Below are 16,779 nucleotides of genomic sequence, written 5' to 3'. Positions count from 1 at the left end.
CCTCCCGGTCCGCCGCGGCCCACACAAAGGACCTCAGTCTTCGCCGGATTCAACTTGTTGAGGCTCCCTGATGTGGAGAATGGAGTTCTCCGTTGGGGATGACCACTCCTACAGTGAAGGTCAAGAGATAAATGCTAAAGGGAAAACACGGTCTTTAAAATTGCAATAACAAGAGAGACCACAGGAGCCAAAATAATCACAACAAATGTAATTAAGGCTGTAAGCAAAAGTCAATATAAAGTTTTCAACAATATCACACTAGAATATAATAGAAACAATGCATTAATAGTCCTGCAGTCAATATAACAAAGACATATATAACCCAATAGTCAATAATTTCCTGAGTGTCCATTCCAACCATCAGAGGTAAGTCATCAGAAGTAGGTCTTCCTAAAGTCCTAAGTACTCATTAGTCTTCTTACAATATTTCTTTTAGGTGCCCAAGGTCTACAAGGAGACATATATTTCTTTTAGGTTCCCAAGGTCAACCAGGAGATATACACACACACACACACACACACACACACAAAAGGGCCAGAAGAGGGACCATAAGCCCAATGATTATTTTGATTCAAAATTTTCTTTTTCAAGAGCTCTGGTTCAGTATCTGTAGTCTTCCTGGTAGAAAAATTCACATCAGGACAAAAAGCCTTCTCTCAATACAAATGCACCCACTGCTCATTTCCAATAGGCAGAGCTGTGGAAAGATTTTCACGATTGGATTATATATGCCTTTGCTATATTGACTATTAATGCACTATTTCTATTATATTCTAGTGCGATATTGTTGAAAACTTTGTATTGACTTTTGCTTACAGCCTTAATTACATTCATTGTGATTATCTTGACTCCCATGGTCTCTCTTGTTTCACTCCTATGTGAAACAATGCAGGTTGCAAAAATCCACTGCTATCATAAAGCATCAGCAACTACACCAAACAAGTGGTCTGAACGGCTTGAAAAAGTGAGGCTGGAGCAAAGCATGTTAAAGTTGCACAGGAGCTATACCTATTAAGATACAAATACATTGTAGCTCCGGCTCCAAACAGGAATAGTTGACAGATTTTAATTCTCACTGCAACATGAAACAGCTGATATTGAATTATCTACACACACTACCCCAGGCCAAACAGATGCCTCATTGCAGCAAGGGAACCAGCTAACAGAAGCAGGTTTCAGTTTATAGTTTGTCCTACATTTGATTCCGCCATCTGAAAAAAGATAGGGAGAAACACACACTCTGAAGGTGGGATGGGATGGGGACTGAAGCATCATTCCCATCCCACCAAAACTTGACCATCTGTATTCCCTTCTGAAATACAGCAGTGTCTCTCCCTGGTTCAGCACCAGTAGATTCTTAAAGCAGCAGGCACTTAGTCTGTTGCTATGTTCAATGGGAGAGGGGGCTGGGCTGTGTGGCATTTGGTTATAGAGCTAAACTCCATAAAGTGTTGATTACGGAACATTGCACAGTTACTGCATTTCTGTTTTTATTATAATACTATGTAACAAAAATAGGATCAAAATCAGACCACGCTGGGATAATCAATTCTATAAAAGCTGTTCTGTGGTTTAAGATTGGATTTGGGATGCATGAGTATTCATTCTAGTAATTACGAGTTTTTTAAAAAACAAAAGTTCAATATGGCAGATCTCTGGGGTTATATAAAGAGCTGGGATAGCTCCAAGATTAATTAAGATTTATTAGCATTTCTGCTATGTTGATCAAAAGGGAAGTGAGCAAAATTACAGAGCTGAAACTACATGTTGCGAGGGAGCATCCTGATTAGTCTTTTCTTCTCTCTGTTCAAATGCACCTTTAGAAGAAATCAAATGTGAACTTGTGCAGAGCAGTGACATGGCTGGAAGAGGTGATTAATCCTTTCTTCTTGGGCCATTCCTTTCTCTCCCCCCCCCCCCCCATCAAGACACCCTCTTTCAGCTGTTTGTCCTAAATAAAATTGCCAGAGTGTTAAACTCTGTTTCCCTCTGCACTCTCTGCTTCAAAGCTGCAGTCCCACATGAATGCCTCCGAGTTAAAACTAATAAAGGGTCTATGCCATTGGTCAATGTATTTCAACCAAACACCAGTGTTTCTGTATTTATTACAATGTTTGAACAGCACAACTTCCAAGTAACAGTAACTTCCAGCTTTTGGACTAATAGAAGCATTCAAGTTGCACATGCGATAACAAGGATTAACAGGGAAAAAATTTCCACGGAGAGTCATTGCTACCATACTGGACAAAAATGCAAGAAAGCTTCATGCTGATCTTGAAGACTGCAAGCAATCATTGCAACACTAGTTCTTAGATAAAATAATCATTAGACTAGGGAAGAGAAATACTTCTTTAAATATGGATGCTGTTTCTGAAATGGCTCAACCCCTTAATTCTATCTCATAATCCAAACTGTTTCAGAAGGAAGTCAAAAGAAGAAATACTTGAATCCTCAGAAAGTATCCAGGTTTTCCTACTTTCTAACTGCCCTTTTAAGGTAAAAGAAAAAAAAAACCACTGGAAGCCGTTCTAAGTTAACATGCAATCCAACAACATTCCAAGGTAACATGCAGTCCAATCCTACTCAAAATTACTTAGAAGTAAGTCCACCAAACCCCGTGGTATTTTCCCCTCCCCTCAAAGTATGCATGCATAGGACTGTTGCCTAATGCTGTGTCCAGCCAGGGGATTTTCAAAAACATGGTCGTGTTGTGGACAGTACTCCCTCTAAGCTGTGGAGTTTTGTGAGCAAAACTTCCACTTTGTGAGCTACTGGTATTAAAGTTCTGAGTTACTGCATAAATTAGTTTGCTCATTTCTCCTGAGCTATGACAAACATGTGTGAAGCTGGAAGCTAAAAAACTGAGCTAGCTCACACTAACTCAGTTTACAGCAAACACTAGTTGTGGATATCCCACTGCCTACAATACACGTTTCATTACTGTAGACCACCACTGGGAAAATGGGTCATACGGCTAAAATGATTTTTATTTATAGGTCCGTGCAGAAGCTGATGATGATCTCTGGAAATACCTTCAGGACTGTGAGAAGCCGCTACTGCAGTGTATGCAGGTCTAGGCATTTAATGGATACTGCCCATGATGCTTCCACTTTGCCTGGAGCAACTGTGAGTGGATTTAAAGGTTCTATTCTTCCTTTTAATTTGCTTGTGAGGTTTAGTAGTGAAACTGACTAGAGCAGAATCGGTTGAAACAATTTCATCACTTCAGTTTACAGGGATCTCAGGAAAGCAGCTATAAGCAATTTCTAATCTGGCATCTATCTCTTTTATAGCGTATATTTATTGTGCCCAATATAATTTAATATTATTAGTAAATACCATGCATGATAAAATATGTTTAAAACAAACCACTGTTGGTAATTTATTTTCCTCTATGCACTGGTGTTGCCTTCATCATAAAACAAAATAGATTTATGAAGTTGTGACTATTTTCTAATTTGAAAAGGGGTTTTATAAGTTGTAGTATTAAAATAATAAATGATAAATAGAAAAAAACCCCTCTGATTCTTGCATAATTAGAGTAACATTAATCCCATGAAAACTGTACCATCACCAAACTGACCTGCAATGCAAGCACTCATCAGCACTTGGCCAACATGAAATTTCAAGAAAGCAGAAAAATAGGAAGAACACCACTCTGGACAGAACAGAAGGGGTCTAAGTACAAATGGGATAAGGAGAACTGTCACAGAGTAACCCAACATGCAAAATTAACAATGCTTGCAAAACGCATCTCTCTTTAGGAAGCAGAAGATGAAAATGAATGATATAATAATAATTGTATGTTGAGATTGTTGCTGTTCCAGTGAGAAAAGAAGCAGGATGCTAAGCAGTTATGCTGCTTATAAGAAGGTATTTTGTTGCCATGATCACACTGATATCAGGTGTTTTCTGGATGATGTTGGAAAGATAGACAAAGTTGGCTAGAATAATGTTTGCAATGAAATGGAAGACAGATGAGTGTCCATCTATGCAGCAGTGGTTAAATTAACAAGCTATGTAAACAAAAGACTGACTAAAGAGTACTAGGAGAAATGGCAAGCCTATTATGCGTAACTGGAAATAACTAAGATGTGTGATATAACATATGGAGATTTTGGCATCTATTTGTACTATTAGGTATTGGTTGGGGGGGGATACTTAGTATAATCTAATTTCACTACTTAATAATTTATTATTTATCCAATATAATCTGTAAGAGTATGATCTATAAAATGAAATATGACCATGTTTAGATTAAAATAAAGCCATTGAATTTAATATTAATGTTAAAGACGTAATTTTTAAAGAAGTCTTTATTGTATTTTTTCTTGAAATATCCTTGAAATACCTTGCCGATTTCTTTTAACTATAGTATAATTATAGCAGTCATAGTATATAGTATAATCTATGATTTTAAGTTAAACAGCCAACAGAGTCCATCAAATACTGTATGATGTCTAATTATGACTGCGAGAGGTAAAATATTAATGAATGCTAAGATTGTTTCCACACTACTTGAAATATTTATGTTTATTAATATTTTAATTGTCCTTGTTGTATGTAAATATTTAAGATATCTAAAAGCTTTACTGGAATTTTTGTTTCTCCTTTATCCGTTTTTCCTTCTGCATCCGTATTTCTTTTTGAGAAAGTAAAAAAAAAATATTTTAAAAAGAAAAGAAAAGACAGACAGGCAAGGGCTACTCTTACTGACTGAATTTTTTTTCCTTGGGTTGTTCTGAGAAAATAATCACAATGATTAAAAAAAAAAAAACCCGAGAGCCTGAGTTGCCCAGGTATTACAAGGTGTGGTAGCAATAAGAGAACTAACCGGGAAGGCAGTTACCCAACCAAGTCAGACATGTACCCACACAGAGACACTTCCCCTTGAGGGGAGGGAGAATGAGTGGCAGCTTCTTGACTATAGTGCCAAATTGTTTCAGAAGCCATATATGGGATTGAGAGAAAGCGTAAAGAATTGAACTTTCCCCCACTCTTAGCCAGGGAAGCGTCTTTTGTCATTTCTCTTTGTCATTTCAAGGGACATGTGGCTATAGGCCACGCCCAGGGCATCTAGTGCTGTGAGGGTGGTTCCTGAGAGCATTTAATTCCTCCAAGCTCTCCCTCCACATGTGCAGCTTGCCAGCCTGACTCAGTTTAGCCATTCATCCCCACCTCTTATGGGGAAGTATGGGCATGAACTGAGTGGGAATGCCTTGCCTCCAATTGAAACACTATTTAGCTTCTGTTCCTGGCTACTATAGAGCAGGGCCTGACCAGGAACAGGAGTTTTCTCAATCACTCTATATAGCCCTCTGCCATGTGACCATACAGTGCCCTGCATCAGCAGCAAGATTAAACCTTGGGAATTCTTCTAATGGATGTCACAACTTGCAGCTGGCAGCAGACAAATGGGAGGCTGATCAGAACCCCAAATTAGGCTAAATGAGTGCCGTAAGTCATATATTGTAAGAACAGGGGTGTGGCAGGGCTTGTTGCGTAGAATGAACTGGGAGCAGAGCAGAATGTCCCAGATCCCTGGGAACCTGAGGTGCATCAACTTGGTCGCTATCCCAGAAATGTACCTTTGCCAGCCCCGCTGTTCACTAGGTGCAGTGGTATATTAATGGGAGTCACAATTTAGAACACTGTGTTTGGGTCCCATTGGGCAGGCTACTACATTTTAAGAAAATCTATAGTAGCTTGTTCTGAGTGTCTGAAAGAGGAAGCCTCTGAATTTGTTTTCAATTAGACCAGGACTTATAAGCTTCCTACTATCTTGAAGGAAACAAAAATGTAGTGTATAAGATATAGCCACAGGGAGAGTCAGGGAGAAAAATATATGTATTTTGGATGATATATGTACTCTATGGGATAGATACAAAAGGAAGTTTACAGGCTCAGATTCTGGAGCAACACATTTAAAGAACTTTGAAGAAATGCAAGTTTTCTTTAAGTAGGTTACATCTGCATTGATATGGAACCTGAAAGCAATCTAAAAAATGGGGAACTGAGAATTCAAACACAAGCTACTATAAAGCAAGATTCAAATAAATCGCCTTCGTCCTTTTTCAAATTTTCCAGAATTACTCAGTCCAAAATGAGCAACACCACCAAAGATTAAGATAATTTTTAGTTCTGAACTGATTCACTGTCCCAAAGATGTCCCTAAAAACCTATTATCTTAAATTATATAAAAGTGACTTAAATAAAATAATGCACCTGATTGAGAATTCCATGTGAATTTCCACTTCAATTGAGAAATTTAATTACGTATGAAAATTAATGTTTGCAAGTACTGCCTTTGTATTCTGAAATAAATGAGGAAATGCTGTACATGTTCACAAAAACATGAAAAGAATTCAGGTGCATACTGTTACAACATCAAGATAAAAAAGGAAGCTAGTAGTATATACAAATTGACACCTGTAGAATGATCTATGAGTATATATGGCTTTATCACCCCCTTCTGACCACTTATCGTGGGAAGTGGGCCATAAATGAACAAAAACTAATACTTTTGAAAGAAGCCTTAGCGAATAGTGTTGGTTTTGTTATTTCACTTGTGTATTGCAATGCCAAGCTGCTCTATAGAATGGAGGGGAAAGTGTGTCTGTGTGTGCATGTATAATCCTGAGATGCCACAAAATCACTTGTAGCTGTGCAACCAAGGGTGACATACCATCATCACAAGACACTCTAGGACAGGGGTATCAAATGTGTGGCCTGTAGGAACTATTTAGGTGAGGAATAACCACAATCTATAGTGAGGTGGATTAGGCTAAGAGTGTGTGTTCAGCATATTTTCATTGTAGTCTGGGGATTCTGAACCTAGACTTCCCAGATAGTAGGCTGACAGTGACCACTATACATGGCTGTCTCTCTGTTCTTGCACTGTCTCATAGGAGTTGTAGTTATTTTTCTGGAGATTACAGTTTTATAGATAAACACATAGTCTATGTCATGGTGCCTTCACATGTTCTTGATCAGCAAACAAAGCAACTTTTGTACAAAAGCTCACAATGCCCAGCCATTTCATGTTTTCCCCGGGTCTTAAGGCACAGAGCATTGACCATGAGATTTCTGTAGTGAATGTCAATAAATCAAAGGTAGGCTTGCAATTTACAGATACACACCTTAACAGTATAGTCAAGATTGCATCCAAATTTTGATGCAATAATTCAGAGCAAGAAGTGTCAGTTATCAAAGACTATTAAACAAAATATTGCAAACATGCTAATGTTTTAAGCATGTTTTATTTTAAGTTAACAAAATCTTTAGTTGTGTTTGTCTGTGCCCTGTAAAATTTATATCTCCGCTACCTGGCATTACATTTTATAACACACATGGTCTGGCCCAGTAAGGTCTCATTTATGTCAGATCTGGCCATCACAACAAATGACACCCCTGCTCTAGGATGTTCCAAAAACTATGGTATTTACCATAGGATTTTTGGGAAATCTCAGAGTATCCCATGATGAAGTGTCAGGAAAGGGACACCATTTGGTGAGCCTCCACCCCTCAACACTCCTGTGGGTTAGCCAAGGGCCTGCATCCTAATAAGACATGTCTTGCTATTTCCGATACATTTGTGTGGCTTAAGATTCTTTGCTGCAAATACACTGTTATATGAAGTAACAAATTACAGTATACAAGGAAATTCATTTATATCAATGCTACTATATAATAGTTTTAGTACAATTTGAATTTTAAGGGGGTAATAAATTAAAAAGGACATAAAATACATGGAAATGACATTCAGATACCACTCTGCAATTTTAAATTTTCCTTTAAAGAATCCCTGATTGGCTCCTATTTGTATTGCCATCTCATTTCCCTTTACCAGTACTGGATAACTTACTGTCATTTCCATGCATACTGTGTACCATTGCAATTCACCTGTCACTCCTCTTGTACGTGTGTGTGCACACGCTTTGACATTTAGGCTGCAATCCCAAGAAGACATTCCTGAGTGTAAGCTGCACTGAATAAAATGGACTCTGTATCTGAGTAGACCTGCTTAGGATAGCTTTCCTAAATGCCTTCAGAGTCAGAAATAAATTCTCAGAACTGGTACTTTGGCAGTGCTAATACAGAACTGTTTCATATAAGAAGTATTACAAATTCTAACAAAACCAAACCTCAGCTTCTTAGAATACAGACGACATCAAATAGCACTGGAACAGCTAGGAAGTAAGCTGCTAAGGAAACAGTAAGCCTTTTGCCATACCTTCCATATACCACAACGAAGAAAAGAAAACAGAATGTTAAGCAGATGGATAGTCTTGCTCATTCCAGAAGGGGAGCCACGTAAACAACAGCATTTAAAGAGGACTATATATTTAATATATATATCATGAAGGTAGAATGCCAGCAGGGGGGTGGGGGCTTTCCAGTGTTTTGCACTGAGTGTCACATGTATGACTATCTGCCCACAGGACAGAAGTCTTGGGTGTGTGCTCGATGCAAGGAGCTCCTGGTCCTCAGGGAACGAGTTCGTACCCTTGAGGCCGAGGTGACTGCCCTGGAGAAGCAGAGACGGTCAGTTAGGCAATTGGGGAAGACTCTTGGGGGCGTATTAGATGAGCCCCACTCTGAATGTGGCAGCCCCGTTGCTGCCAGAGAGCGTGAGGGTCTAGAGGGAACAGGGCACCTTGCTGAGGATAAGGGGAATGCGCCCTCAGAAGGGACCTCTTCTTCGGTTGGTGAGCGGGTATCCTTTCGCGCCAAGGAACCATCCCTGGGCAGGGGGAGAGGGGGGGTCTTGGTAGTTGGTGATTCGATCCTTAGGCAAGTAGACAGCTGGGTGGCGAAACCGCGTATTGACCGTATGGTGACTTGCCTGCCTGGTGCGAAGGTAGCGGACATTACGCGTGTAGTAGATAGGCTGATCGACAGTGCTGGGGAGGAGCCTGTGGTCATGGTGCATGTTGGCACCAACGATGTGGGGAAATGCAGTCGTGAGGTCCTGGAGGAGAAATTTAGGCTGCTAGGTGGCAGACTTAAGGCCAGGACCTCCAAGGTGGCCTTCTCGGAAGTGCTACCTGTTCCACGTGCAGGGCAGGAGAGACAGGCGCAAATTAGAAGTCTCAATGTGTGGATGAGACGATGGTGTAAGGAGGAAGGGTTTAAGTTTGTTAGGCACTGGGATGCTTTCTGGAACAAGCCGGAGCTGTACAAAAGAGACGGTCTCCACTTGTCTCCGGATGGAACCAGGCTGCTGGCGCTTAAAATCAAAAAGGTGGCAGAGCAGTTTTTAAACTAAATCTTGGGGGAAAGCCGACAGGAGATGGAATGTCTCTGGTTCGGGAGGACTCGTCTCAAAGAGATGAAGGGTTGGCTTCTATTTTTCTACCGAGTAACGGATCAGAGTTGTCCACTGTGATGGTGACAAACAGTATGGACTGTCTGCTAAAGTCTCGAGGCAGCAGGAGAGAGGTGGCGGGCCTAGCTTGCTTGGGAAATTATAAATGTTTGTATGCAAATGCTAGAAGTGTCCGAAGTAAAATTGGTGAATTGGAATGTTTAGTGTTGGGAGAAAACATAGACATTGTGGGAATTTCAGAAACTTGGTGGAATGAGGAGAATCAGTGGGACACGGTGATTCCTGGATATAAGTTATATCGGAAGGATAGGGAGGGAAGGGTTGGAGGTGGGGTGGCTCTGTATGTCAGAGAGGATATACGGTCCAGTAAGACTGAGGTCAGAGAATTAGATTCCCTTTTAGAAATGCTTTGGGTTGAAATAGAGGGCCCAAAAGGAAATTTAACCATGGGAGTTTGTTATCGCCCACCAAATCAAAAGAGAGAGGACGATTATAATATGATGGAGGGATTAAAGATAGCGGCTAAACGTAAAAACTGTGTCGTAATAGGTGATTTTAACTACCCGCAGATTGATTGGGTCAATATGTGTTCTGGTCGAGAGAAAGAGATTGAGTTTCTTGATGCTCTCAATGACTGTGCTATGGAGCAGATGGTCTCAGAACCTACCAGGGGTGGGGCGATCCTGGATCTGGTCCTAAGTAATGCCCAAGACTTGGTGAGAGACGTAAAAGTGATTGCGCCGCTTGGGAACAGTGACCATAATGTTATTGATTTCACCATTTGTATAAATAGGGAGTTGCCCAAAAAGACCGCCACAACCACATTTAACTTTAAAAGGGGTAAATTCTCTGAGATGAGGAGGCATGTGAGGAGGAAACTGAAAGGAAAGGTAAATACGGTCAAAACCCTTGGGGAAGCTTGGAGACTATTTAAAACTATAATCCTAGAAGCTCAGATAAAATACATACCACAAGTTAGGAAAGGCACAAACAGGTATAAGAAGAGGCCAGCATGGTTAACAAACAAAGTAATGGAAGCTGTAAAAGGTAAGAAGGACTCCTTTAAGCGGTGGAAAACCAGTCCAAGTGAGATTAATAAAAGGGAACACAGGCAGTGGCAAATCAAATGCAAGACTGTGATCAGGCAGGCAAAAAGGGACTATGAGGAGCATATTGCAAAAAACATAAAGACCAACAATAAAAATTTCTTCAAATATATTAGAATTAGGAAACCAGCCAGGGAAGCAGTGGGGCCCTTGGATGACCATGGGGTAAAAGGATTACTGAAGGAGGATGGGGAAATGGCTGAGAAGCTGAACGCATTTTTTGCCTCCGTCTTCACCGTGGAAGATGAGAAGTGTTTGCCCGCCCCAGAACCACTAATATTGGAAGGGGTGTTGAAAGACCTGAGTCAGATTGAGGTGACAAAAGAGGAGGTCCTACAACTGATAGACAAATTAAAAACTAATAAGTCACCGGGTCCGGATGGCATACATCCGAGAGTTCTGAAAGAACTCAAAGTTGAACTTGTGGATCTTCTAACAAAAATCTGTAATCTTTCATTGAAATCTGCCTCCGTTCCTGAGGACTGGAAGGTAGCAAATGTCACCCCCATCTTTAAAAAGGGTTCCAGAGGAGATCCGGGAAATTACAGGCCAGTCAGTCTGACTTCAATACCGGGAAAGTTGGTAGAAACCATTATCAAGGACAGAATGAGTAGGCACATTGATGAACACGGGTTATTGAGGAAGACTCAGCATGGGTTCTGCAAGGGAAGATCTTGCCTCACTAACCTGTTACATTTCTTTGAGGGGGTGAACAAACATGTGGACAAAGGAGACCCGATAGATGTTGTTTACCTTGACTTCCAGAAAGCTTTTGATAAAGTTCCTCATCAAAGGCTCCTTAGAAAGCTTGAGAGTCATGGAGTAAAAGGACAGGTCCTCTTGTGGATCAAAAACTGGCTGAGTAATAGGAAGCAGAGAGTGAGTATAAATGGGCAGTCTTCGCAGTGGAGGACGGTAAGCAGTGGGGTGCCGCAGGGCTCGGTACTGGGTCCCATCCTCTTTAACTTGTTCATAAATGATTTAGAGTTGGGAGTGAGCAGTGAAGTGGCCAAATTTGCGGATGACACTAAATTGTTCAGGGTGGTGAGAACCAGAGAGGATTGTGAGGAACTCCAAAGGGATCTGTTGAGGCTGGGTGAGTGGGCGTCAACGTGGCAGATGCGGTTCAATGTGGCCAAGTGCAAAGTAATGCACATTGGGGCCAAGAATCCCAGCTACAAATACAAGTTGATGGGGTGTGAACTGGCAGAGACAGACCAAGAGAGAGATCTTGGGGTCATGGTAGATAATTCACTGAAAATGTCAAGACAGTGTGCGTTTGCAATAAAAAAGGCCAACGCCATGCTGGGAATTATTAGGAAGGGAATTGAAAACAAATCAGCCAGTATCATAATGCCTCTGTATAAATCGATGGTGCGGTCTCATTTGGAGTACTGTGTGCAGTTCTGGTCGCCGCACCTCAAAAAGGATATTATAGCATTGGAGAAAGTTCAGAAAAGGGCAACTAAAATGATTAAAGGGCTGGAACACCTTCCCTATGAAGAAAGGTTGAAACGCTTAGGGCTCTTTAGCTTGGAGAAACGTCGACTGAGGGGTGACATGATAGAAGTTTACAAGATAATGCATGGGATGGAGAAAGTAGAGAAAGAAGTACTTTTCTCCCTTTCTCACAATACAAGAACTCGTGGGCATTCGATGAAATTGCTGAGCAGACAGGTTAAAACGGATAAAAGGAAGTACTTCTTCACCCAAAGGGTGATTAACATGTGGAATTCACTGCCACAGGAGGTGGTGGCGTCCACAAGCATAGCCACCTTCAAGAAGGGGTTAGATAAAAATATGGAGCAGAGGTCCATCAGTGGCTATTAGCCACAGTGTGTGTGTGTGTATATATATATATATATATATATATATATATATTTGGCCGCTGTGTGACACAGAATGTTGGACTGGATGGGCCATTGGCCTGATCTAACATGGCTTCTCTTATGTTCTTATGTTCTTATTGCCAATGTTGCTTCTTGCAGGCCACAAACGACTAGAAAAGTCAAGCAACTGTGGCAGACAGACTGCTTAAAGCTTTTCTCTCTGAAGACAAAGTGTCCTTTTTGCCTTGAGAGGTTCAAAGAATAAGACATCTCTGGGTTCTAGAGGAGATCAGACTACTCACTTTTCATTTTACATATATATCTTTTAAATAATAATATAATACAATTTTTGTGTGACTGGAATTTTGGAAATGAACATCATGGTTTGTATTGGGCTGCGCATTTTCAAAGTGAAGTTGAAAAGAAGTTGCAAGTAATAACAGTAACAAGAACAGTAATAACAGTAATAAGAAGAGCAGCAATAACAGTAACAAGCCCGCTTGCGGGAAAGAGTGGGATTAAATTAAATTAAATTAAACAACAGTAAACAAACCAAGGTGATTTAAATTGCAAACCTAACATCACTTTCTTGGGAGTACTGAATAAAATGGCCCTCGCTTCTAAACAGACCTATGTAAAGTAGCACAGGATTGCTACCTTTGTGACTTTTCCCACTTTGAGAACTAGAGGTAATACCGAGGAATTCATGAAGAGGTTTAAGAAAGCTATGAAAAATTCAACTTGTAGTTTAATGATGCATACCTGAGTACTTTATCTAAAAGAACTTTTCCATTTCAGACTGAAAAATGGTCATCAAAATATACAATACAATTTGAGTTTGTCCTTTGCATTTAACAGTTATAATAAAAGCTAGTAGACTGTGGTAGGAGCCATACAAGTGACAGAAACATTAGGATTCTGGAAAACAATTGGCTGATACAAATATTACTTTGTTTTATTAAAGATGAGGAAATGGAGGGTAATGTCACTGACTATTAAAGATCTAAATTCATTATATAAAAGAAACAAATATGCTAAATCAATTTTTGAAAAGCTGATTTAATCATTCTTCAGAAACTTACAAGGAGGCAAGCCTCATTTAAAATTACTTAATTTTGGAGAATTCTATTGCAAGACCTATCGTGAGTGAAACAACTGATGACCATCATACTTAAGGCAAGTTCCTTTACCCTTCGGGAAGTATACAAATGCAACTATATTACAATATATACAGAACTATATAATGCTTGAGAGACTACTAAGTGGACAGGATATAACAATGATTTATATTTATCATCTGCATAAATAACCTCTTTACTTTAATACAGGAATATTTTATGCAATTGGCTATGCATAAAGTATTCCTGAATTAAAGTACAGAGGTTTTCATTAGGTACCATTTGTGTAGGTGGAGATTTAGATGGTGTTATGAACTCCAAGCTTGACAGATCTAACCAAGAAATACCACTGAAATGAGCAAAAACTTTCCTTAAGGGAACTGATAAATCTGATTTAATGGATCCTTGAAGATTCTGAAACAGTGATAAACAAGATGATCATTGCTACATAATTTATAAAATGTATGTATAAAGGATAAAGAAAAAGTTAAATTTGATGACTGATATTAAATTGGCTTAAAGATATATTCTGATCACTCTTTCCTCCGGACGTCGCATATTTTCAATTGCATTTTCCCCTGGCTAATGCAGTTTAAAAAACATTGGGTTGGATCCTACTAGCCACAAGCACAAAGATACTTTCACTATAACATCTTCCAATCTCTTTTGCAATTCAATCAGACTGAATTACTTTTGAAGTACATGCTTACAGCCTTCATAAAAACAATAAGACTAAAATCAGCTTGAAAAAGGTCACAAAAACAAGAAAACTGGATTTCTTCTTGTACTTGCCTTTGTGTGTTTTGGTCTTCTATACTTCCAGCTTATTGCTGTAACCATGAAAACCAGAAAAGTTCTGAAAGTTGTGCATTCCTATGATTCTCTCACAAAAGGTTACAGGAATTTCAGAGACTAGAACAGGGGTGTCCAAACTTGCTTAACATAAGAGCCATACAGAATAAACAGCAGATGTTTGAGAGCTGCAAGACATGAACATCAGATGTTTGAGAGGAAGGAAGGAAGGAAGGAAGGAAGGAAGGAAGGAAGGAAGGAAGGAAGGAAGGAAGGAAGGAAATAGATGGAGAGTGAGAATGGAAGAGATGGAAAGAAAGCAACTTTAACTTTTAAGGCATTTTCCAAGTCACCAGCTGGCTTGGAGAAGTGATTTAGAGAGAGAAATGCCTTTTCCAAGTTGGCTGATGGGGCAGTGGGGGCTTCGAGCGCCACACAATATGTGTGAAAGAGCCACATGTGACTCCCAAGCTACAGTTTTGCCACCCCCGCTCTAGAAGGAGGAGGAGATTGTATTTATACCCCACCCTTCACTCAGAGTGGCTTAGCCTTTCCCTTCCCCTCTTCACAATAGACACCCTGTACAACAGGTGGGGCTGAGAGAACTCTTTCAAGAACTGCTCTTGAGAGAACAGCTCTGAGAGAACTTGTGACTTTCCAAGGTCACACTAGCAGCTACATGTGGAGGCGTGGGGAATCAAACCTGGTTCTCCCAGATTAGAGTCCATGCTCTTAACTACTACACCAAACTGCTGGTATGAAAATAAATCTTGATCTGAACTTTACCTATGATATCAAAGTGTCCTTCATCTATTATCAATACGTTTTTGAACGATGTAATTATTTACCTTTCTTGCTTCTTTCATCATCTTCCTAACACTTTCCTTTATTGTAAAAGGTTGTACTCTTGGGGGATGGAACAGCAGCTCAATATTTGTACCACCAGACATTCCAGACATTACATAGGGCCAACCCAAATCAAGATTAGGAGCTTCCACATCCGACTCCATGGGCCAGTAAGTTCCTGAGGAAGAGGCATCATCAGCTGCGTTGTCAGAAGCATACACCATGTTTGGGGGGATTTTCTGAACAGTGTTCAGTATGTAATTAATCTCATCATCTGCTAGGAATTCTGAACATCGTTCCTTGGCAAGAAATTCTTGGTAAGCCTCTAAGCCTCCTTCAATTAAAGCATCGATAGCAAGCCTGTACCATTCCTTATAGTGTGGTTCGAGGTAGCTCTCTGATTTGCATTCATCGTGTAATGATGACAGCAGAGATGAGGTTTCCATTTTCAGTTATTTAATGGCACTTCTTAAATTTCCATTCATGTGCTATGAAATATACCTGAAACAGAAACAGAAAACAGTCAGCATATTTGTAATGATGTTTTAAACTAGCACACAGAGGAGAAATAGGAGTTTTATCAATAGCTTTTTAACGGATAAGAAAGCTTTGCATTCATTCATTAGTATGTTAGTCGCTGAGTCTTCAGCTTGGGAAGAAAGCAGGGTACAACCATCTACACAGAAACAGATATAATCACAGAATCCATGAGTCAGATAAGCATTTTACACAAGGGAAAACAATAACAGTCTGATACCTTGAATGTCTCGTTAATAGCCTATTCAAACATCAGAGAAATCCTGGAACAAAATGATTGCCCACAATGAGCTTCTCATCACCCAGAGTTCCATGGGCCCACCTCCAGTATTACAACAGAGCAGCTAATAAAAGTTGCAAGTCCAAGAACTGTTAGGACTGCTCATGGAATAGATCTTTCTGCCTCCTTTCACTGTTTTTGCAGCTCCCCCATCCCCAACAACAGCATAAGATGTACTTGTATTGGGTTTTATTCCTGATTAAAAGTTTATTTCTTTTATTTTTTTAAAAAAAGCATAAAGTGTAATTGGCTGCAACTCAAATGACAGGAAATTTGCAAACCCCTCATCGTATGAGTGGAAAATATGGCATATGCACCAAGGCAAAGCAAGGGCACCTTCGATGCAGTCCATAGCTGTTAACAAAATCAAAAGATTCCAGCTCTAAGGGAGCACAGTCATTGCTCAGATCATAGAATGAGATGGGTTTTCCAAGAAAATCTGAATCAGAAACTTTTCCAATGCAAATTTAAATATATACTATTTTTATAATGCTAGCAAAATGTAAATGTTAGCAAAAGACAAAAAAATATACCATGTACAAGCCTGGACCATGTACAAGCAGTGGGGCTGTTCATGTTTTATATCCCACATTTAGCCTATCTAACATGATTGACTGGCAGAACAACTCTGACAACTACATATAAACAGCCTGTGTTTATGTATGTGGGACAGAGCATTTTTCATGGGCAAATACAGGGCCTTTTTTGTTTTGGAAAACTGTCCTTGGAAAATGTTCTCCCCCCCCCCCCGCCCCAATCTACAGACTAGAGCTAATGGCAGGCCATGACATGTCCATCAACTGAAGGCTGGAATAATCTTAAATGGTCAGTTCTTGAATGAAGCCTGGATGCTGCTAAGTGGCCTTGGGAAACTGACAGGACTTAAGTGATCAACAGTCTAGTCCTAAAAAGAACTACACCTTTCTAGATCCGCTGGCGACAG

The 16,779-nt window shown here is 40.0% G+C and overlaps 1 protein-coding gene across 1 annotated transcript in view; it reads right to left on the bottom strand.

Moving 5' to 3' along the window:
• The window catches only part of FAM83B (family with sequence similarity 83 member B), a 52,621-nt gene extending 37,106 nt beyond the window's left edge, over positions 1-15,515 (bottom strand). The window contains exon 1 of the mRNA XM_060235174.1: positions 15,022-15,515. Coding sequence (XP_060091157.1) covers positions 15,022-15,465 — 444 coding nt within the window. The 5' untranslated portion in view covers positions 15,466-15,515. The remainder of the gene's footprint in view (positions 1-15,021) is intronic.
• Between the last annotated feature and the right edge of the window lie 1,264 nt (positions 15,516-16,779).

The sequence above is a fragment of the Heteronotia binoei genome, chromosome 1 (genome assembly GCF_032191835.1).
Source record: "Heteronotia binoei isolate CCM8104 ecotype False Entrance Well chromosome 1, APGP_CSIRO_Hbin_v1, whole genome shotgun sequence".
Classification (NCBI taxonomy): Eukaryota; Metazoa; Chordata; class Lepidosauria; order Squamata; family Gekkonidae; genus Heteronotia; species Heteronotia binoei.
This window is presented reverse-complemented; position numbering and strand designations above follow the sequence as displayed.